Below are 21,895 nucleotides of genomic sequence, written 5' to 3'. Positions count from 1 at the left end.
AATTGAGATCTTTTGAGCCGCGTCAGCTATGCTGTGTACAACCAGCTTAAAATCCGTCAAAATCGCGTAGGTGACTCATTCCACAGAAAACAAATATAGTTCGAGAAACGTATAGAAAAATCTTACGAATAGGATCATTGATTGAATTTGTGTTCGAAGTGTTCGATTCGACCAGCTGAAAAGTCGTAAAAAGTCAAACGTGATAATTAAATTATCAAAATATTTTTTAAGTTTTGACATTTCATTACAGAAAAATTGGCAGATACATACAATAAATCCGTGCTGAAAAAATTGTGAGTATTACGTTTTTAGAATTGATATTGTGTATTCTTTCTATAAATTTCAGTAACTTTAAATATGTTATAAAAGGCCTGAGATGTTTTGTACTTTTCTAAATGTGAATTCCATTTGTTTCTAGATTGCATCATGTTGTCGCGTATGTGCGTAGCACGATCCACCATCAACGTAGGCTATACCCTCAAATCATCAGTTCCCAGTAATTTTGTACCTAAGACTTATGTCGTGCGGTGTTATGCACGAGCCCCAGGATCCCGTACCAGAGTTGCTTCTCAATCACAAGCATCATCATTATGGTCACGACTGATGGCCCCAGCTGGACCTAATGGTAAATAATCCTTATTTTTTATGATTCATGCATGCTGATGTAATAGCATTTTACAAAATAAATAACTTCATAATATTGGTGCAGTACCTATAAAGAACATATTATTTTTCTAGCATTCAGCATGGGAAAGGGTGCTTTGGCCGGGGCATCAGCTGTTGGCTTGGGCGCACTTTGTTATTATGGTTCAGGAATAAGGCCTGGTGTGTGCACAGAAGCACAGTAAGTACCTAACTATCAATTTATTTACATCAGGTTTTTTGTGTTTACAAGGAAAATTCCTACTGGAAAATTTACAATATAAACAACTTAATCTTAAATTAATTCAACTTTTCAATGAAATCTGTTAGTTATGTATTAAGTTTTATGCCTTTTACTACTATCATGATAGTTTTTGGTAAATGTAGTTATTTAATAATGAGTATGTAATAAAAAATTACATAATTTTTTACATAATAAGTGTGCCTTGCAATCTTATAAATTTTGATAACCTAAATAATAGTTGAATTAGATTAAATGTTTTAATAACTAATGCATAAATCCTACTCATAATTTGTTTTCTATTTTCAGTCTCTGGCCACAATATGTGAAAGATCGCATTAAAGCAACATACGGATACATTGCTGGTTCCATAGTATTAACTGGCGGTAGCGCCTACACAGTATTCAGAACACCTGCATTGTTAAATCTAGTTGCAAGAAATGGGTGGATGGTAAGTGTATGAGTTATTTTCTACAGTTTAATGATACTGACATACCTATGTTAACAAACATAGACATTGGACATTTAAATTTTTGATCTAATTGAAACTTGTGCAAGTAAATAATATAACCTTTATCCTATTTCAGTCCATCATAGTAACTCTAGGCATGATGATTGGCTCTGGAATGGTGGTGCGAGGCATGGACTACACACCTGGATTTGGTGCCAAACAATTAGCTTGGATAGTACACACTGGCATCATGGGTGCTGTCATTGCACCCATGTGCTTCCTGGGTGGCGCTGCTCTTACTCGTGCTGCTTGGTAAGATTTATTGTATATTTTTTGTAATATGTACTAAATACAATAACTGCACTAATCCCAGAGAAGAAGTTAAGCCTCCCATGTAAAATAAACCCTTTAATACTTTCTTTTTCTAATTTTAATATTGTTTGTTTCCAGGTACACAGCTGGTGTTGTAGGTGGTCTAAGCACAGTTGCAATCTGCGCTCCTTCAGGTGAATTCTTGAACATGCGAGCACCGCTAGCTATGGGACTGGGAGCCGTATTCGCTGCATCTCTGGCCAGCATGTTCGTACCACAAGCTACCGCACTTGGAGCAGGTATATTCTGTTTTAATTACAAACTATAACGACCGTTGTAGATTGTCCAGTAACTGATTAATAAAGATTTGTCTGTTTAATTTTATTTTTCTTAAATACAATAATTTTTGTTTACTTGTATTCAGCACTAACTAAACTATGTTTGTGTTTCAGGACTCTATTCAATCAGTTTGTATGGTGGTCTGATAGTATTTGGCGGTTTCTTGTTGTACGACACACAAGCTATCGTTAAGCGCGCCGAGATGCACCCCATGTACGGATTACAGCCCTACGACCCGATAAACTCGTAAGTACTTTCAAATGACCTTCAAACATGTTTGTTTTCGAGAATTTTTAATCAGATTAGTTATCAGTGCAATAGGTATATCAATCATTTGTTAGTCTCTATATATAAAAATCAATTGCTGTTCGTTAGTCTCACTAAAACTCGAGAACAGATGGACCAATTTGACTAATTTTGGTCTTGAATTATTTGTGCAAGTCAAGGGCAGGTATAAAAGATGAGAAAAAAAAATGTTTGAGGCGGTACGAAGTTTGCCGGGTCAGCTAGTAATAAATAAATATTTTGTTTTGCAACAATCCAACGACGCGACGATGTGAATAATGTTATTTTTTTTTCTGCATTGACCACAACATGACTTAATATAACATGTATTGTTACAGTGCTATTTCGGTATACCTTGACATCATAAACATCTTCATGCGAATTGCCATCATTATGTCTGGAGGCGGCGGCAACAGGAGGAAGTAAAAAATATAGAACCTGTCTAGTCCTTTGATGGTATAATAGGGTAGATTACTAAATTTTATTTTAATGTCTGTCTAATGGATTAATTTAAAATATTAGACACGTATTCTTTCTTTTCTCAAAGAATTCAATACTTGCGACGATCTAATGATTTGAAATATCATGTGGCGTCACGATTTACTACATTTTATAGGGAGTCGTGACGTCGCTATTGTTTTTGTATGACAAAATAAAAAAATGCGTGTCTAATATTTTTTTATTATCAAACCTTGTCAGCTACCCTATCATTTGCTGTAAAAAAATCGAACAAACAAAATTGTTGGTAGACAGCAGAAACTTAGGAAATAAATAAATATAATGTTGACTGAAACATAAATTCTGAATGTGATATTATTGTTGTGTAGTCAGTAAGTTGTTGGTGTATGTCGTATTATTATTTGGCATTAATAAATGGACAAGTAGTCGTTATTGGCTTTTTTTATACCCCAATGTTTGATATATTATTCGAAATTAACAATAGCAAATTCAAAATTTAAGAAAGACAATTTAAGAACTTGTCTTAGAAAGTGTATGTATTAATCATTGAGCAGTGTTATATTTATTTAGGACAAAAAGAAATGAACTCGCACTAATACTGCTGATTACACAACAGATCTGAATTCCAAACTGTAGAAACAAGCAATTATTTATTCAAATAATAGATTTCAGAGTATTCAAACAAACACCTGTATTTTATTTATCCTGTGTAGTTAGTAATCTTCTTATATATGAAATGAACTGACGTTCGTTAGTCTAGCTAAACCTCATCTCGAAAACGGCTGCACCAATAAAGCTAATTTTGGTCTTGAATTATTAGCATAATTTTTTTGAGACGGAACGAAGTTTGCCGAGTCAGTTATTATTACTATACACTACTACTATTAGTAAATTAAATAATAAGTACGGAATAAATTTATTATTCTTCAATGTAGGTACAACACACGCTCTTTTGAAGAATTTTATTAACTGTCGTAGTGACTGTATGGTATTCCGGGTTCGATTACAGTCGGTCAAGCTAGTGCTGCTATATTTTTTACAAGTAAATTAATAAGCTGAGTATGAATTGAACGTCCCCACTACTACAAAATGCAGAAAGAACGAGTCACTGATATTGTATCATGAAAGAGTACCTACGCACGTTTGCAGACATACAGTACTGCACTGTAATTCACATTTTGGTCGCCAAACTCGGAATCGAGGATAGGTAGTTCAATTATTTACCTGCTATTCGGAAAGTAAAACAAATTCACGTTTTAAATATTGTTTATTTACATGACTAAATTGCAGCATTTACAATCAGTAATCAATTAAAATGGAATATGCATTTGATTTTTAAGTAAATACAAATATAGATTGCATAGGCCTGTCAGCAAGCATTTTTTTGATAAGAATTTACGTAGGATTGAACGAGGACTAGAATTCTGTCATAGTAAATTCGATTGTAAATAAGAAATGTAACAAAAATAATACCCTTTTAAATCTCTTAACATTTCACCCAATACAAATAAATAATACGCATTGCGGAATGCAATTAAACATAAGACCCTATTTATTATAATAACAACGCAAAAGCTTTAGTTTATTGTCGTAAAGTACATAAGAAAAATAAAATATCACAATTATTCATTAAATAAAGGCTCTTTGGAATTATAATTAACATATTTAATACTAAAAACTACAGATTCAATAATAGTATTGCTGCTCTTTTGATAGTTATAAATATAAGGTAAGGTAAGGTGAATTCATATTAAATGCACATAGTTTTGGAAATTATTAGCAGCCAATATAATAGGTATGGGATACATAATTTATTTTTAGATACAATAATAATATATAGTAGTTGTCGTAAGTCGTAAGTAAGTACCTGAATTTGGAGTCAATTTAGTCCAACGACTAAGATCTTATAGTGGTCCGACTTTAATAGTTGTTTTACCTACAAGAAGTTGGACATGCGCATGAAAGTTTATATAATTATTTAATTTACAGAAAATTGCGATTAAATAGTTCATTACTATCATTGTAATTCTTACACTACTGGTGTTTTATTACGTACATAAATATAATTATTATAATAATGACCAAAAATATTATACCTTATGAGCAATAAAATTATTACACGAGATCTTTCCGTCCTTATATTAAGTAGTTATATCGCCAGTCTTATGTGCTTGCTGCTTCAAATAAATCGCATACATTTGTCGCGCCTGGTTCAGTACCCTGTTAACGTTGTGTTTACGAACCATTTTGTCGAAATGCATCGCGAGCTCGTTGTAGTCCATGCGATTCCTCATGATGTAGTCGCGGTGTTGTAACAACACGGTTAAACAAAGGAACATCAAAAATGGATTTCCACCTCCGAACAGTGTCGGTGGCGGAAGGCTGCTAATGCTCGTCTTTGCTGAGTTGTCGCTGGACACTGATGAAATGCTAGCAGTTTTTTGCATCGGAGGTTTAAATACCTCGTATTTTTTCTGAAAACTGTTTATAGTTGATGCAACACTGTGTAGGTTCGTTTGTTTGGCATTTAAGAGAGATTCGCAGTTCTTTTTTGCGTTTTCTAATTCTTGGGACATACTTGAAAAGAATTTTTGCGACCTTGATGTGTTGGAATTATTCGGTTGATTATTTTTTATTGTTTCTACGTTTGTCGATTCCCCGACGTCCTTTTCAGATTCCGAACCACTAGAGTGTGTATTGGAATGTTTAGTATCGCGATAAACTTCTTGGGTCTCTAATGACTGATTTTTCCTTAGTAATCTTATTGGTGTGATTGATTTTTTACCAGAATGTTCCTCAAATATTTCTCCGGTGTCTCCGTCAAAGTCCAGTTCCGCCTGTTCATCAGGTGTCTGTGGGCAACTCGCTGTTGTTCGTGTCGTCGGCGTATTCCTATGTAACGGATTCTCCCATAAATAAATATCTTCAGCGCTCCTCGCATTAGATCTAACAGTTTCAAGCAAAGGTGATTTCTTTGTAGTTTCTAATACTTGGGGTCGAATTTCTTTTGTATCTCGTACTTTAAGATCTTGTTTTATCTCAGTACAATCATGTGTTGGTTTGTCGTCCGTGCTGGTGGAGTCTGAAGGAGAGTCGTACATCATACTGCATCTATTAATATACGAAGGGCCAAATACTTGTCTGTCCAAATGTTCCAATTCAAGTCTTAATTCTCTAGTCATAGACGTTGTCATGGGGTAGTACTCTTGTGAGTCATCAGGACTGCTGCCGTCATTAGCGTCTGAATAAGTATTCTTATTCACTTTGCTACTTTTATCAGATTTCGAGTGATGCACCCTCACATCGTCAAGCGATGTTTTAGTGAGAGTTATTCTTGGACATTCCTTGGAACTCCGCTCTATAACGGAATGGGTTCTTTGTAACTTCTCCTGTGTTACTGCACCTACTTTACTACCTGTCGCAAAATTCAGGAATTCGTTGAGATTTTTAATCATTTTTACTTTCGGCTTGCTAGATGACTCTATGCTAACAGATTCAGAGTCGAGCTTGTCAAGAGAAGAGAAGAATTTGTTGTTATGTACGGATATCTTATCACGCAATAATCGTATTTGGTTGCCTAGAGGAGTATCCTTCACGTCTCCGTGAGACGTTCCGTTCATCAAGTTCCCAGTACTAGACCACGCGGTTGCATGAGCGTCTTGTGCTGTCGGGGTTTTTTCATGTTCTGGAACACTCTTCATACTCCTCCTGGTCTGAACTTTATTCGATTCTTTAGGTGATAAACTGTTTTCTTTATTTTTCTCCGCGTCATATCTATCTAACTTCGGTTTCTGTGCCTGTAGAGTAGCGTCATCTAAACTTTGGAATTCTTTCGCATGTTTTAATGATGAGTTGTTTACAACTTTACGTGTGGCGTTTTCGTCTAAACTGTGGTTCATTTGCTTACAGGTAGCTAGTTTCGGTGCCTTGACGTTGGCGAGGCTGAAGCTTGAGCTCTGTCGTCTAATGGCGCATACTTTCGTGTACGCATTTTCTCGAGGTGCTTTTATCAAGGGGCTTAATGGAGGCGGATCATCATCGATTTCGATTGCAGGATCGAATTCTTTTTCTTTAAGAGATAAGTCGGTTATCGGAGTCTTTTGAGGTAATGAAGCCCATAAGACTTCAAGCATTCTTAGGGCATCATCAAAGGCGAATTCTCGTTTCATTTCTAGAAGTAACCAGCGATAACAGAAGAGTAAGTCGTCAGCCTGTTGGGACTTTAGGTAGTTGTAGAAGTCGGGATCGTAGACTTGCAGCGATTCGGTCAGGTGCGAGAACTTCAAGGTCATGGCCTCTCCATCGAGTAGGAAGTTTGGGTACAAACGAGTCATTAGTGCACACAGACATATGTACGCGTGTGCTTCGTCCCCCATAGTGACAAGCAACGGCGATGCTAGGTCGGACATACCTTGACAGTAGCTTACTGTAGGGTGGTTCAGGGCATACCTGTCGGCACAAAAAGAATTTTTTTTTCAACGATCAGTTTTTTTATGCTTCATTATCAATATCGTAAATTATTTGTAATATAGGTACAACTTACGTGGTAAGTATATTGAAGAGCGAGGCAATATTCTGGTTGTCATCACTGCCGGCGTAGAAGTTGTGATGTCTGTCTGTACGTAACACGTCTTTACGAACCATTCCAGTCACGTAAGCTAAGTCAGCATTTACCTACAAATTGACACAAATTATTGCCTTTTGGGTAGATAATGATATTTAGCCAAAAGGCACGAGCCTTTTTTGAGTGGGGGGGGAAATCATCCAATGACTTCTCCCGCCTCGGGCGAGGCGAGAGGGAGTGTCAGACTCTTACTGACTAAAATCCACCCCGTTTCTTCTCCTGCTTTTCAAGCTGGTACCCCGGTAATCCGCTAGGTAGTCCGCAGCGCTAATCCAGAGATTAGGTAATGTGAATAAGATCTGAGAGAATGAAGATTTTTCCTTTCATCAGTTGGCGCGAGGAGCGCGTTTAAGTTTTTGTATGTCTTGCTAACCAGTTACTTATTACATACTAGCTACTTCCGCGCGGTTTCACCCGCTCTGCTTGGCTCCTATTGGTTATAGCGTGATGTTTTATAGCCTTCCTCGATAAATGCACTATTCAACACAAAAAGAATTATTCAAATCGGACCAGTGGTTCTGGAGATTAGCGCGTTCAAACAAACAAACAAACAAACAATCAAACAAACAAACTCTTCAGCTTTATAATATTAGTATAGATTACTTTCTTCTTAGGTAAACATATTTGTACCCACCATTCCTTTTTGGATACAGTCTTTCCATTTTGCTCTGAGTCCATAATACTCGTTTGCTTTCCTTTTGATGTAGTCCATTCTCTCTTTGCCAGTCATGCCATCAGGATACACATTGAGAATATGCTTCCATACAACTTTCCTAAAACAATATGTTTATTTTAATAAAACTTTACATATAATGTATAATTATTATCAATATACATTATATTTATTAATATAAAATTAAAAATATAAATAAAAAATTAAAAAAATAAATTATAAAAATAAAAAATTAAAATTAAACAAGGAACTAGAGGTAATATTACTTCAAACTCTATTAATAAACTCAAACTTAAATATTTGTGTGTTACCCACGTAAACAATTTCAGAACAGCTTTACTAATTTCAAGTCACAACAGGAATTATATCCATGAGCAGCTTGTGCAGCAAAAAGATTCCGTAGCAAATGCATTTCTCAAATCACAGTGAGTAACTAGTTTATTTTAATTACTTTAGTATGTCTTATGACTTATGTTAAAGTTAAAAAAAATTACCAACCTTAAGCTAGGATCAATGCCCCCACAATATATAACTTCTCTCAGTTTGGAAGTGTTAGTAATCTGTCCCACAGCATCTAGGAACGCTCGGAATTCAATGTCACTGAGTGGCGGCCGCGGCGCGTTGTTAGGATCATCGTACAAGTTCAGAGCTCTCGTCACCATGTTAAATGTTTTCTCAACCTATTAATAAACATGTATGTCTGTTCAGTTGTGTATCATTACAATATTTACAATAGATGCTATATAGCTCTTATTTAATTTGTAGGGTGTTTTCATTCCACAGCCTTTTATACAATAAAATGGAATTCTTTTATTTATATCATACAAAACATCAGCTTCAAGCCTTTTTTAAACCCTAGAAATTATGCCAGATGACAAAACTAGAATTTAATTGTCACAGGGTATAAAATTTATTTGAAAAAAAGCTTGATTAAATATGTCAATCATATGAGAGATATCACTTGATTTAAAGGCTTCAATTAGAATGTACTTGTAATGAGGAGTTTTATTTTTAGTTATTTACAAGTGCCCTTGACATAACAGTAGATATCAGCCAGGATATACTACATTATCATCCATCCTCCTATTTAAGTATGATTATAAAATTTAACAACCACAGTATTATACTAGTCATGTGAAGAATCACTACATCTGTATGTTAAAAATATTCTTAAGACCAAATAAATGGATATTTCTTAAAAGATTTTGAAATCCATTACTACTTATCTACTCTCTATTACTTTTATTAATTTGATAAAACTATTCTTAGACTATTTTGAAAATATATAACAAATATATTTTTTTAAAAACTCTGTTAAGTAATCTAATTAATTTTGACTGATTTCAATCCACTTTTATGGTACCTGGTTCATAATCATGCCTTGGAAACCGGTCTGTGTTTCTTGTTTCTCAGTCTGATGCTGTGCTGGAGCTACAGTAGGCTGTTCCTTGTAACTCTGGCTGACCATTGGAGCAGCTGGACTCACACTCGGAGGCTCCCAGTCCTCTGATGCCTCGGCAAAAGGTCTCATATCCACTTTCAGCTGCACACATGGCTCTGACTTTTGAGTTAGAGCTATATTATGTGCCCTGCAATTAATTGAATATTTTGATTGTAGCTTTCTAGCAATAATTAGGTATTCATAATTAATATGCTCTACTATTTTCACCATTATCACATTATTACTATATTTATACTATTATTGAAAACTTTAGAAAAAGGCATGTTGGAATTTATGAAAGAATTTAATCAATATGCTATTGTTGTGATGATTGAAGCATTTATAAGTGTATGACTATTGAATTGATTGTATAACTTACTTAAGAAAGGCAGCATCCAAGTCCCAGTCGGAGAGTAGTGGTAAATAGATCTCCTGGCCATAGTCATCTGTTGTTCTAAATGATAGTGTGAAATCTGACTTGATGTCAAATGCTTTCACAAGTATACTTTGTAGCACTTCCAAAGATGTTATTTGAGGATCCACAGAGAACTTCCTCAACTCAGGCTGAAGTTTACCTTCGCATTTCTGTAAGAATATATATTTAATATTGTATTGAACTCCAGAATATTTTTATTAAAGGAATTATAATATTGTGAGCAACTCATAATTTTATTAATAACAGTGGCAAAAACACTTCCATACTCTAACAAGGACTTTCATAATCTTGTTCCAAACGATGGTTTCTTCTAACATAGTTACTTTTACCAAAGGAATTCCCAAATATTGATTACTGATATTCAGGTTACTAGGCACTTAGAGCTTGTGAACACCGTAAACTAAGCATAAATAGTTTTATTATAGCTACAAACAAAATGAAATTAAACAGATGCTCCACTTTTAATTTATAAAAATGCAATTGATCAACACAATACAAACCTTGACTTTCACTCTTACTGCTTCTTTACTATAGCCAAACATGATTTCTCATTACCTTATTGTGAAAACAAAGAATATAATTACGATATGTCGTAATAATCGCAAAGCATCGTGGAGAGAAATACACAGAACTTGAATAATTCTAAACTAAAACACTTTTTTACAAAAATGTATCATATCGACAAATTTGACACGAGTGGCATTTACATTGGATGGAGTAGTTGATTTGACATTTTAAGTTTTTTTATGAATATCTTGTTCACTCGACTAAAAATTTTTTATTTTCTTTGCAATATATCATTATTTATAAACTAGAGATAAAATGAAGTTTTATAATTCAAAACTTGGATAACTGTCGATGGTTTATAAAACAATACAATATACAACTATCTATAAACAAAAAAGACATCGTATCATAGAGTTCGTAGTCTTTGTCTATGGCAGAATCATAGACAATTTTTTTGATGGTGTTAACACTGTCATCAACTGTCAGTCATCTAATAAATGTCATGTTCGTATGATCGTGTCATTTAATTTCATTCCTATTCCTATCATTTTCGTTTTCGTGTGTTTGACGACAAAGGTTACTCACAAGACATAGTTAGTAATATTAAGAGCAATAATCAAATAAAACAATTATCATGACTACTCCTTTTCCCGGCCCCCACATAGACCGTGATTTAGATTTGTCAAATACAGGACGAGGAGTTTGGCTCGTTAAAGTTCCAAAATACATAGCCAACAAGTGGGAAAAGGCACCTGGCAATATCGAAGTGGGCAAGTTGAAGATCTCACGAGCGCCGGGACAGAGGGCTCAGGTGCAACTATCGTTATCTGAAGCTGTGCTTTGTCTGAAGGAGCCTGGAGAACAAAACATACCTAAGGAACATCGTCTCGACGTGTCTAATGTAACAAGACAGTCTTTAGGAGTATTTTCTCGTGCCCGTACGTATAATATTTATACTGCCTCTGTTCTATTGAGTCTGATCTGTTCTTTTTTTGTGAATTTATTGCTGAACATAAGAATTGTATTGATAAAGTTTTTTTATATCTTTATTTATTTAGAGGCTTATGGTTATTAAATAACAATGTCAGCCTCATCGTAATAATTGATAATGTTGATTTTCAGCCTCAAACCCCGATGCTGTTGTACCAGAGCCAGACAAACTTTACATGGAAGGCAGAATTGTACAGAAACTAGAATGTAGGCCATATGCTGACAACACATATTACAAGTTGAAGTCCGAGTCTATTAGAAAAGCGTCGATGCCACAGCGGCAAGTACAACAGTTAGACAGGATAGTACAGAACTTCAAGCCAGTTTCAGACCACAAGCATAATGTAAGTAAAATAATGTAATTTTATGTCTGATATAGTTTTATGAAACTTAACTAACTTATTGAATAATTATGAAAGACCAAATTTGCAGTATAAGTATCAGTAATATAGGTACATAGGTAAGGAATGGCAGAACTTGATTCCCCGTGGTCCTTTTGATCGTCAAACCTCAAGACAATTGGCAAAGCGCTGCAGTGCTTCATGTTTCCTTGTGTGAACTGCTAAGAAATAAAATTCTTTGCCCAGAGTCTGTGTTTCCTGTGGGTATAATCTGAGTTTCTTGAGTGAATAGGATGCTTCTTCCTTCCTACGTTAAATTTCTCACTTAATTATTATAATTAAATAACTATTTATTGACTTTAATTGTGCTAGATATCATTAATCCATTTAACCCGTTGTCTGTCGGAACGCAGATCTACACGAGACACAATGTGTTTTCTATTGTGTCTTATATACCGACATACAAGTGGTTAATAGCTCTTGATCAACCATAGCCTCAATCAATATAACTTGTTACAGATCGATTACATAAAGAAGAAGTCTGCCGAAGGAAAGAAAGCCAGGGACGACAAGGATGCAGTTCTCAACATGCTGTTTGCAGCATTTGAAAAACATCAGTATTATAACATTAAGGACTTACAAAAGGTAATCATACTAAATCATCAGTCATCAGTCTGTACCTACTACCTGTGCGAGACATGTTGAGACCTGTGTGGAATGTGTAACAAAGTAAATGATATAATCCATTAATAATACTAGATGTCCCATTACATTTAGAGTAAAATTGTTCAACGGGCCTCTGTGAGTTGGCTTTGGTCCCTCGTCCGCCTTCCAAAGGTCTGGGACTCTGTGGTCCCGTGATATGTAAAGAACATACAACTAATAATGTTGACAGATGGTATAAATAATTGACAATTGAATACATATCGACAAATGACCAGTAGTATTGCTTATTTCATAAATATTGTACTGTGCCATATTATTACTCTGTACTCAGATTTCATCTCTTTGTACACAGGTTTTAGTATTGTTTGCAATAATCCGTTGTATGTAATGTCAAAGTCTGTTTGTTACTCCTTCACATCAAAATCACTAAAATTTGGAACAGGGGTAGATTATGGTCGAGAATAGCACACATCAATTTTTATCCCACGATTACGCGATTATATAAAAAGTATATTATTGCATTGCACACCTTTGCATAACCTTCTGATAAAAATTATAAAACAAGTTGTGACTTGCTTTTTGTTTTGTTATCTAGAAAATATGAGATACAACAAGTGACAAATGCAAAGGAAACACAAAGCTTACAGATAATAACAATATCCCTTTTCTATTTTCAGATCACAAAACAACCTATTGTATATCTGAAAGAGATATTGAAGGAAGTATGTAATTACAACTTGAAGAATCCTCACAAGAACATGTGGGAATTGAAGCCTGAATACCGCCATTACAAGCTGGAGCAGGCTGCAGAAACTAAGGAGGAAAAGAACAGCTCTGATAGTGACTAGATCAGAGTCTGATTACCTAGAGAGTGCTCTAGGCAAGCACCTTATAGGCGCCCCTAATAGTTTTTGCCCAGCCGCTCTATGGGTGGTTGGGTACGCGCATCATACTGCGCCGCTCTGTAACCTGGCGCCCTAGTTACTTGTCTAGTTTGCCTTAGAGATAGTACGGCTCTGGATTAGATAAATTGTTGAATGTGTACAAAATTGTTAGACCATTTATTTTTCTATTGGCAATATTCAATAAATAATTATTATCTGCATGGTGACATAAATAAATGAAATCATTGAAGCATGTAGTATAGTAACTTGTGTTGTCAATATTTGTTGTGTATATCAACTTTCTTGTCTTCCTACATCTATACCTTGACTTATTATGATATTAAAATGGGTTAGGTAGTACGTGTTATACAATTATTTAATTCGAGTGACATCTCTGTTCTTAAAAACAAAATTTTTCATGCAATTGTACAGTAAAATAAATGGCGAAACAAAATCTGTACCTGTGTAAACAATGTAATGTAAGAAACTTGTACCTAGTTCTGTTTTCCAAAAATATTCCCTGTTTAGGGTATGTTAGAGACAAACTAATCAAGTGTACATAGCTTTCATGAGACTGTATATATTCTGATAGTTATAAGATTGATTACAATAAATGATTTCGTAAAGAATCTGTGTTTTCATACAAGTTGCCAATAAAACTATCACTAGCTTTGCTTCAAGCTTAATAACATTTAAAAATTTACTTTCCTAATACATAATATGTATTTGTAAAGCATACATCGATTATGAATATATTTAACATTCAAGTTTTTAAACAAAAAAAATAAATTAATTGGTTTTATTCTACCTCTACCTCTGTAGGTATCCACTCTGTCATAACAGACATTTACGCATGTACATAATACAATACATTACAATTTGCCCATACATGGTTAGGTTAGAAATATGTAACACTACGTTATCGCGCGCAATGCTATCGCGCACAGAGTATTTATTAGTGCTTGATCCTCAGTACTATCTGACTTCAGCTAGTATTCACTTGTCTGCTGGACATTTTATTTTTATTATAAGTTATTATAATGGCTGGTCGTAAAAGACCTTATGTGTGTGGTAACTTCCTTCCTAAGTTAAATGTATGTCACATTTCTGAATTAATTTCTAAATTAAAACAACTATTTATTAACTTTAATCATACAATAACACAATATCCTTATCGACCATATCGACATATCAACAATTGCGTCAATCAATATATCATATATATATATAATATTTTACAGATCGATTACACAAAGAAGAAGTCTCCTAAAGAAAAGAGAGTCAGGGATGATAAGGATGCAGTTCTCGACATGCTGTTTGCAGCATTTGAAAAACATCAGTATTACAACATCAAGGACTTGCAAATGGTAAGCATAATAAAATACAGTTAATTCTTAAACTATTATACAGGGTTATTTGTAAAACACCGCTTACCTCTCAGGACTACGTTACTATCATCATAATCAACAACTTTCGTTCTATGACTTTTAAAAATTCATCATATTTTAATTCATCAGATTAACACACAAAAATAAAAATACTTACTTAAATTCAATCCTCTAAATGTAACGAAGTCTATGCGAAGCAAAACCACCGGTGTTTTACAAATAACCGTGTATATAAATAGTTTTGTTTTATTTTTGGGAATAAGATCTAATCGGTAGTTTCAGAGATTCCGCCTTGAAATATGTTTATTTCTGGATAGTGGCTGGTGGATAATAAAGCTGGATAGTCTTCTATCCAGCTTTATTATCTACTAGCTGCCAGCAGCTTCGCCCGCGGTCCCGTGGGATAAACAATCCTATGTGTTATTCCAGACCCTAATCTACCCCTGTTCCTTCCAAATTTCATTCTGATCCCTTCAGCAGTTTAGACGTGATTGAGTAACAAACATACTTACAAACTGTGCGCGACAAGTCGAGACCTGTGTGGCATGTGTAACAATAACAAAGTCAATGGTCCGAGATCCCAAAGCTGTCAGACATATCTTTTCAGCTACAAAACATATATAAAAATCAGACATAAAAATTTAAGTTAAGTGAGTCTAATTTTTAGTTACCTTTCTCACCTGGTACCTGCGCTGGTGTCACTCGGCAAGCTTTACAAACATTAAGGGATTAACATACAAGACTACTGTAAGCCGAAGGTTAAATGCTTGTAAAAATAAGATATGTCTGACAGCTCTGGGATCTCGCTCTACAATGTTATAGGTACATAATCCATACTAATATACTTAATTATAAAGCTGAAGAGTTTGTTTGTTTGAACGCTGTTTGTCTCCAATTTCCAGAACTACTGGTCCGATTTGAATAATTATTTTTGTGATAGTGCATTTATCGAGGACGGCTATATACAACATCACGCTATGACCTAAACGAGCAGAGCCGTGGATGATAAATTATATACCTAAATGCGAAAGTAAATCACGTATCTGTCTCTTCTTTATGTCTAAACCTCTGTACCGATTTGAATAATTATTTTTGTGTTGGAGTCCGTGTATCGAGAAAGGTTATAGGCTATATAACATCACGCTATGATGATCAATAGGAGCCGAGCAGAGCGGGTGAAACCGTGCGGAAGTAGCTAGTGAATTAATTAATTAATTAATCTCTATATATAAAAATCAATTGCCGTGCGTTAGTCTCGCTAAAACTCTAGAACGGCTGGACCGATTTGGTTAATTTTGGTCTTGAATTATTTGTAGAAGTCCAGGGCAGGTCTAAAAGGTCAGAAAAAAATGTTTGAGGCGGTACGAAGTTTGCCGGATCAGCTAGTACCTAATACTAATAATGTCTACATTTAGTACCTATAAATTGACAATTTAATACATATTGACCAATGGCCATTATTATTGTTTATTTCGTAGTAGGTACTGTTGGCACAAGCTAGTAGGTATTATTGCATTGCACACATTGTTTTATTATCTAGAACAACAGAACAGTCTAGATCATATTATATTAAGGATGACGTAAAAAAACAAGTATAAAAATGAAGCTTGTTTTGATTATAACTATGTCTAAATGGAGCTTCACCATACAACAACAAACAAAGATGGCGTTTCAAAATTTCTTGCATGTGTGGCGACACTCTGACAGATGACAGACGTCGCACATAGACTATCGACGAGCAAAATCAACGGATGACGTCATAACTATCCTGCATCGCACATATGAAGTTTGCGGTGCAAAATGATAACAGCTACAACGAAAATTCTCCAATTAAATTTATGTCTCCCATAAATTACCTACATATTAGACCATTTTGAAAAAAACGAACCATCAAATCTTCCGTCAACATTCAGAATCCTAATCTGCAAGCTTTTCTGAGTTCAAAACGATTTATAGAATACGGTCCACATATTTTGCATAGGTACCCTGCATTAATAATTCCAATATTTTTTTTCTATTTTCAGATCACAAGGCAACCTATGGTATATCTGAAAGAGATATTGAAGGAAATATGTAATTACAACTACACGAATCCTCACAAGAACATGTGGGAATTAAAGCCTGAATACCGCCATTACAAGTTAGAGCAGGCTGCGGAAACTAAGGAGGAAAAGAACAGCTCTGATAGTGACTAGATCAGAGTCTGATTACCTAGAGAGTGCTCTAGGCAAGCACCTTATACGCGCCTCAAATCAACCAATCAACAAAAAAAAGGTTTAATACGAACAAGGTATAAAATATTGACTGTTGAATATGTACAAAATTGTTGAAATATTTGGTTTTTTATTAGGTATTTCATAGTATTTCAAATCATAGAAGCATGTAGTACCTATAGTAAAATATTTTGTCTGTTTGTGTGGTTTATGTCAACCTTCGTGTCTGCCTACATCTATAAAATGTATTTAATGTTTCATTATGAAATTACATGTGTTATCAGTGTTATAAAATATTTTTTGATTGATTTCTATATACCGACTCAAAAGCAATTTTATAGTACGGACCTATAAACTAACCCAAGCCCGCGACTTCGTTCGAAGTAGTGAATAGAAGGATCTGTGTTTCCACACAAGTTGCAAATAAAACCAATACTCGCTTTGCTTCAAGTTTAATAACATTTAAAAATTGACGATGCTAATAATATTTGTAAAGAATACATCGATTTTAAATATAATAATATTCAAATTTGTAAACATAAATAATTCTAATAAATATTTTAATTTAAGTATAATAATATAAGGAATATTAAATATGAATAAAAATGCAAATTTGTCCAACATGGATAGCTTCAGTCGAGAGGAGATTAGAAAATTGAGAGTCGCATTATAATCGTAGGAGTTAGTTGACCACGTCGTATTTGGACTTCTTGATGTAACTGGCGAGGAAACAAGAGAGGAACGTTCCGATGAGCGGCAGCAGGGCGGTGCCGATGGCGACACCCACCACTAGGTCGATGTTGTTTTCCAAGTACTCCGAGATCACCGCATAACAACCCTGACACACAAACAACAGCACATTAGATACCTACATATAGGGAACTGCATTATCAAGTGTCAAGCATACAGCTACTGTTATATACCTACCTATAGTAAGTACTTGACGTACATAGGTGGTGCGTTGCGTACTTACTACACGTGCCTAATGCCAGTGCGTAAGGCAGGTACAGTTAATAAATGTGAAAATATGCGTTGATTTTATTCCGTTATAATATTATAATATACCTCATTCATGAAATATTTGAAATAGTCAAATTCAACGAATGCAAGATTTTCCTGTTCGTGGGAAAAGGTCTTTGGCCCGGCATTGAGACAGTTATTGGCCCGTCGCGGTATGGTAAAACGCTTAAAGTTATAAAAGGTTTTAAAAGCTCAGAGGCATAATCGTGACGTTATTGTGAGGACTCACGTCCGAGCCCGATGGATGCAATTTATGGTAAGTAGCTTCTATAAAATATATATAATATAAAATGTTTGTAAATGTTTGTAGGCACTTTTCAAACTTGTAAATCTTTATATATAATTCTTCTGTAAGTGTGTATGTCACTGAACTTCTCTTAAACGAGTGGACCGATTTTGATGAACTGTTTTGTGTGTGTTCAAGGGGATCTGAGAATGGTTTAGATTCACAATTTTGTCCGCTGGACAATGTTTTTTTATTTAATTTTTAATTTATTAGTAGTTGTTGATTTTGGAATGTTTTACATTGGATCCGACAGACGGCGCTACCATCGCAGTGTCAAATATTAATGACGTTAGATATTGTCATAACATTTGAATAACAATTTTCATCAAAAAGGTCCAGAATGTTTTAGCTTATTAAAAGAGTTTAAAATTTTCAAATTAAAGATGTGTAGACAGGACAACGTCTGTCGGGTCCGCTAGTGATCTATAAAAAACTGCAGTAAATACCAACTAATAGTAGTGAGGTAGCTGTGTTCAAAACTTATTTTTCATTATAAGCTCACCTATGTCCCTATATAGGTACCCTACCTGTAGCACAGTGCATCAAGAAATCAGTGACTATTTGTTTGAACTTACTTGTTGGAAGACGTCGCTGTAATTAGCCGTGATGCAGTCGTCCGGGTCGAGGCAGCACGAGATAGGGATCACCTTCTGCGGTGACAGCCTTATCCAGTCAGTGTAGTTAGATACGCCACAGCAGCGCAACTGTAACACACGCACGGGGTTGTTAGATACTCGTAATGTACTGACGACAAGAGAAAGGCAATTAACTAAGAATAAGAACCTAAGCACATTACTAATTGTTTATTACACGAATAGAAGGTACAAGCTGTAACCTGGTTTTTAGTCAGTAAGAGTCTGACACTCCCTCTCGCCTCGCCCAAGGCGGGAGAAGTCATTGGATGAATTTCCCCCCTCAAAAAAAAAGCTGTAACCTGATTCAGCAGGTAGTCACTACAAGTTATACAATTAAAAATCTAGATGTCGTAGCTGCAAAAGGCCCATTTGTAAAATTTCAAAAATTTAGGATTTTCGAGTGTAGGCTAGCTAGACCTATGTTATCATTATAACAACTGTGAGGGTTCGAGTTAGATCTGTAAAATTATTAATAACTAGCAAACCCAGCGAACTCCGTTTCGTCACCAACGATTTTACGTGATTCCCTGCTTTTCTTTTGTTTTTTCCTGCTATAATATTTTCTTTGCTATAAACCTCACGGAGCCCGAGACATTTCCAACGAATGCAAAACCGTGGAAATCGGTTCGTGCGTTCTGGAGGTATAGCATCAAGAAGGAAATCAGGAAGAACCCGACTTATTGTTATATTATACATAGATTAATAAGCACCTACTCACATTTTTTTGTGCGAAATCAAAGTTGGCTTTGTGGGGATAGTTATTGGTGATAGTCTGGGTGAGACCATCACGGAGACTTTTGGCGAAGGTGTCGCGGTAACATGCTGCTGCCGCCCCTACTCCCGCGTCCATCATGAAGATACAAGCCAAGAATCCACCGTACTGTGAAAAAAAAGTATATTTCATCTAAATACTCGTACTTGTGAGGAATAAAATGAAACAAATGTAGTCTGTAATGTGAATGTGGAGACTGATAATGAAAATGGGCTAATGCACCAATCAAAATAAACCCACATACAAGAATGTCTCTTAGTCGTCTATAAGTTCAGGATGAAAAAGAAAGTAGATGAACATGCTACACTTACTATGTATAGCAGCACAGGCTGGCCCTTGATGATGCAGGAGAAGGCTATCGAGCTGACAAGGACGATGAGGCAAGCGATACCAATTAGTACGTGAGGAGCGGTCCCTGAGAACTCAGGAGATAGCTCCATGTACTTGTGAAGGTCAAACTCAGCCCATAGTCCCACCAGCAACAGTAGCAGGCCTGTGAACTGAGACGCATGTTTTTACAACCAACGCTAAACCAATTAAATATTTTATGCACGTTCTGATTTCACTTTGGATTTCTATCGATGAAGGTACACACGTACAAACAGCTCTTGCTCTTTTGAAATTTCTAATTTTGGTGATCTCGTCGTCGTCGTAAAAACGGGTGCAATAATTGGCTAACAAATTATTGATTGAGAAAACCCTTTAAATAAGTACAAGGATAGTCACACATATAAATTAACAATGATTTGGTATTATGTAGAACCTACGTAGAACGCAGCACCATATGGATATAGTCGAAATATTATTTTCCTTATTGGTATTAATTCTAGAATCGAATCAATTATATAAAATTAAAATTACTAAAGTATTATAATTGGTAAACTTTTACCTCTACAATTGGCTGTTAATGAGAATCGGAAGATAACAGCTGGACTTTTAAGAAATCTTTATCTTAAAAGTGATGAACTCAGAAGAAGGCACTTTACAATAAATAGCATGACACGTTAAACATATTCATCAATTTATTATTAAATATGTAGCTGATTTTTGTTTACGTCCGAACGACCCAAATCGAATGGCCCATGGGTCGTTCGGACGTAAACAAAAATCAGCTACGTCCGAATGACCCACTCAAGGAAAAAAAGAAGGAAAACAAATGAGTAACTACATAATGTACATTCGGGTGCAATGTATATTTGGGTACGGTCGGTGTATTTTGGTACATTGATGATGTACTGATACTTAGTAATACTGTAGACGAAGGCCTTACTTACTTGCGTGACGTACTTACAGCGGACGAGTACTTCGACGTCTAACCACGCCTAACACCTTTATTTTAGTTTTAAGTTAGTATATTTATTCCTTTTTTTTTGGTATTTTTAAGTTGTAAATAATGTGTTAGTTTAGATTAAAAGTAGATTATATTTTTGAAATAAAATAATATATAAATATATACATCAGTATATAGTAATTATATATTTTATGTCGTAAATATTAATAATATAATTAAAAAAAATATATACATAAATATATATATCAATATATTAAAAATATTAATAATATTTTTTTTTTATGTTAATATAATGTTTGCGAATGTACTTTCTAATAATTTTTCATTTATTTTAACTAATCATTTGTTTTCCTTCTTTTTTTCCTTGAGTGGGTCATTCGGACGTAGCTGATTTTTGTTTACGTCCGAACGACCCATGGGCCATTCGATTTGGGTCGTTCGGACGTAGTACCCACATATTTAATGGTAATTTCCTTCAAAACAAAAGCGAATAGGTAAATAATTATATAAAACTTACCCAAAATACTATGTTGAAAACAAAAAGAAACGTTTTTAAACAGGCTATCACCGCCACGTTTTTGAATTGGTTGCCCATTTTATATTTAAATATATTTGAGCATTTAATTCAGTGTTGCGTTACTGTTTGTTTATCCATATGTTTGTGCTAGGCGTCTTGGAGAGCACTGAATGTCACAGGGGCCGAGGGCTTTACGCATGCGCAAAATAATCGGCGTCTCCAACCCGGGCCTTTTAGAAAAGACCTATACTTAGTGGGGTAGCTACGTGCTTGTTTCACATAGCATGTATAGTAGCTAAGCTTGCGACGTTTGAAATCTTCACACATTATGCAGTGAAATGCATACAGTACCTAGTTAGCTACTTTATCAAAATTAGGTATTTAGCAGAAGCACGTTGGTATCATAATTCATGGGACTGCTGCAAACCTAGAATGCACTGAAAATAAATTAAGTTTACTTACATTTACCTAACAATTATTAT

General features: G+C 34.9%; 5 protein-coding genes across 7 annotated transcripts; 3 read left to right on the top strand and 2 right to left on the bottom strand.

The window, feature by feature from the left end:
- Positions 1 to 84: 84 nt before the first annotated feature.
- Positions 85 to 3,415, top strand: LOC118272991 (growth hormone-inducible transmembrane protein-like). The gene is made up of 8 exons (XM_035589717.2): positions 85 to 293; positions 419 to 625; positions 739 to 844; positions 1,193 to 1,334; positions 1,471 to 1,646; positions 1,785 to 1,945; positions 2,099 to 2,231; positions 2,609 to 3,415. The coding sequence occupies exons 2-8, from the start codon at positions 427 to 429 to the stop codon at positions 2,694 to 2,696; spliced, it is 1,005 nt and encodes a 334-aa protein (XP_035445610.1). The 5' UTR covers positions 85 to 293; positions 419 to 426; the 3' UTR covers positions 2,697 to 3,415.
- Positions 3,416 to 3,977: 562 nt separating this feature from the next.
- On the bottom strand, positions 3,978 to 10,633 carry LOC118273004 (uncharacterized). Its single transcript, XM_035589732.2, has 7 exons — positions 10,404 to 10,633; positions 9,847 to 10,052; positions 9,390 to 9,615; positions 8,525 to 8,706; positions 7,988 to 8,126; positions 7,273 to 7,403; positions 3,978 to 7,178 (listed from the first exon to the last, which is right to left on the bottom strand). The coding sequence occupies exons 1-7, from the start codon at positions 10,443 to 10,445 to the stop codon at positions 4,871 to 4,873; spliced, it is 3,234 nt and encodes a 1,077-aa protein (XP_035445625.2). The 5' UTR covers positions 10,446 to 10,633; the 3' UTR covers positions 3,978 to 4,870.
- Positions 10,634 to 10,896: 263 nt separating this feature from the next.
- LOC118273001 (general transcription factor IIF subunit 2) lies at positions 10,897 to 13,920 on the top strand. Its single transcript, XM_035589727.2, has 4 exons — positions 10,897 to 11,348; positions 11,533 to 11,744; positions 12,261 to 12,386; positions 13,085 to 13,920. The coding sequence occupies exons 1-4, from the start codon at positions 11,045 to 11,047 to the stop codon at positions 13,253 to 13,255; spliced, it is 813 nt and encodes a 270-aa protein (XP_035445620.1). The 5' UTR covers positions 10,897 to 11,044; the 3' UTR covers positions 13,256 to 13,920.
- Positions 13,921 to 14,217: 297 nt separating this feature from the next.
- On the top strand, positions 14,218 to 17,186 carry LOC118273003 (general transcription factor IIF subunit 2-like). 2 transcript variants are annotated; one of them, XM_035589731.2, is made up of 3 exons: positions 14,218 to 14,385; positions 14,533 to 14,658; positions 16,704 to 17,186. In XM_035589731.2, exons 1-3 carry the CDS (start codon positions 14,332 to 14,334, stop codon positions 16,872 to 16,874), a joined length of 351 nt encoding a protein of 116 aa, XP_035445624.2. In that variant the 5' UTR covers positions 14,218 to 14,331; the 3' UTR covers positions 16,875 to 17,186. The 2 variants fall into 2 exon arrangements, with proteins under 2 accessions (XP_035445624.2, XP_050551081.1); XM_050695124.1 differs by having other exon boundaries at positions 14,229 to 14,355.
- Positions 17,187 to 17,328: 142 nt separating this feature from the next.
- Positions 17,329 to 21,608, bottom strand: LOC118273002 (tetraspanin-7). 2 transcript variants are annotated; one of them, XM_035589728.2, is made up of 5 exons: positions 21,414 to 21,608; positions 19,917 to 20,105; positions 19,552 to 19,713; positions 18,774 to 18,902; positions 17,329 to 17,730 (listed from the first exon to the last, which is right to left on the bottom strand). In XM_035589728.2, exons 1-5 carry the CDS (start codon positions 21,489 to 21,491, stop codon positions 17,575 to 17,577), a joined length of 714 nt encoding a protein of 237 aa, XP_035445621.2. In that variant the 5' UTR covers positions 21,492 to 21,608; the 3' UTR covers positions 17,329 to 17,574. The 2 variants fall into 2 exon arrangements, with proteins under 2 accessions (XP_035445621.2, XP_035445622.2); XM_035589729.2 differs by lacking the exon at positions 21,414 to 21,608 and adding an exon at positions 20,495 to 20,627.
- Between the last annotated feature and the right edge of the window lie 287 nt (positions 21,609 to 21,895).

This window comes from Spodoptera frugiperda, chromosome 1, assembly GCF_023101765.2.
Source record: "Spodoptera frugiperda isolate SF20-4 chromosome 1, AGI-APGP_CSIRO_Sfru_2.0, whole genome shotgun sequence".
Taxonomy (NCBI): Eukaryota; Metazoa; Arthropoda; class Insecta; order Lepidoptera; family Noctuidae; genus Spodoptera; species Spodoptera frugiperda.
The sequence above is the reverse complement of the archived record's forward strand: the minus strand, read 5'-3'. Positions and strand labels throughout refer to the sequence as shown.

Coding starts and splice junctions, on each gene's coding strand:
- LOC118273001 (XM_035589727.2), top strand. CDS start 11,045: ATGACTACTCCTTTTCCCGGCCCCCACATAGACCGTGATTTAGATTTG. Junction 11,745..12,260: donor TTTCAGACCACAAGCATAAT/GTAAGTAAAATA, acceptor AACTTGTTACAG/ATCGATTACATAAAGAAGAA. Junction 12,387..13,084: donor ACATTAAGGACTTACAAAAG/GTAATCATACTA, acceptor TTCTATTTTCAG/ATCACAAAACAACCTATTGT.
- LOC118273002 (XM_035589728.2), bottom strand. CDS start 21,491: ATGGGCAACCAATTCAAAAACGTGGCGGTGATAGCCTGTTTAAAAACG. Junction 18,903..19,551: donor TTGATTTCGCACAAAAAAAT/GTGAGTAGGTGC, acceptor CGTGTGTTACAG/TTGCGCTGCTGTGGCGTATC. Junction 17,731..18,773: donor ACAGCGACGTCTTCCAACAA/GTAAGTTCAAAC, acceptor TTTGTGTGTCAG/GGTTGTTATGCGGTGATCTC.
- LOC118272991 (XM_035589717.2), top strand. CDS start 427: ATGTTGTCGCGTATGTGCGTAGCACGATCCACCATCAACGTAGGCTAT. Junction 845..1,192: donor GGTGTGTGCACAGAAGCACA/GTAAGTACCTAA, acceptor TTCTATTTTCAG/TCTCTGGCCACAATATGTGA. Junction 1,335..1,470: donor TTGCAAGAAATGGGTGGATG/GTAAGTGTATGA, acceptor ATCCTATTTCAG/TCCATCATAGTAACTCTAGG.
- LOC118273004 (XM_035589732.2), bottom strand. CDS start 10,445: ATGTTTGGCTATAGTAAAGAAGCAGTAAGAGTGAAAGTCAAG. Junction 10,053..10,403: donor CAGTAAGAGTGAAAGTCAAG/GTTTGTATTGTG, acceptor ATATTCTTACAG/AAATGCGAAGGTAAACTTCA. Junction 7,404..7,987: donor ACTGTATCCAAAAAGGAATG/GTGGGTACAAAT, acceptor GTCAATTTGTAG/GTAAATGCTGACTTAGCTTA.
- LOC118273003 (XM_035589731.2), top strand. CDS start 14,332: ATGGCTGGTCGTAAAAGACCTTATGTGTGTGGTAACTTCCTTCCTAAG. Junction 14,386..14,532: donor ACTTCCTTCCTAAGTTAAAT/GTATGTCACATT, acceptor AATATTTTACAG/ATCGATTACACAAAGAAGAA. Junction 14,659..16,703: donor ACATCAAGGACTTGCAAATG/GTAAGCATAATA, acceptor TTCTATTTTCAG/ATCACAAGGCAACCTATGGT.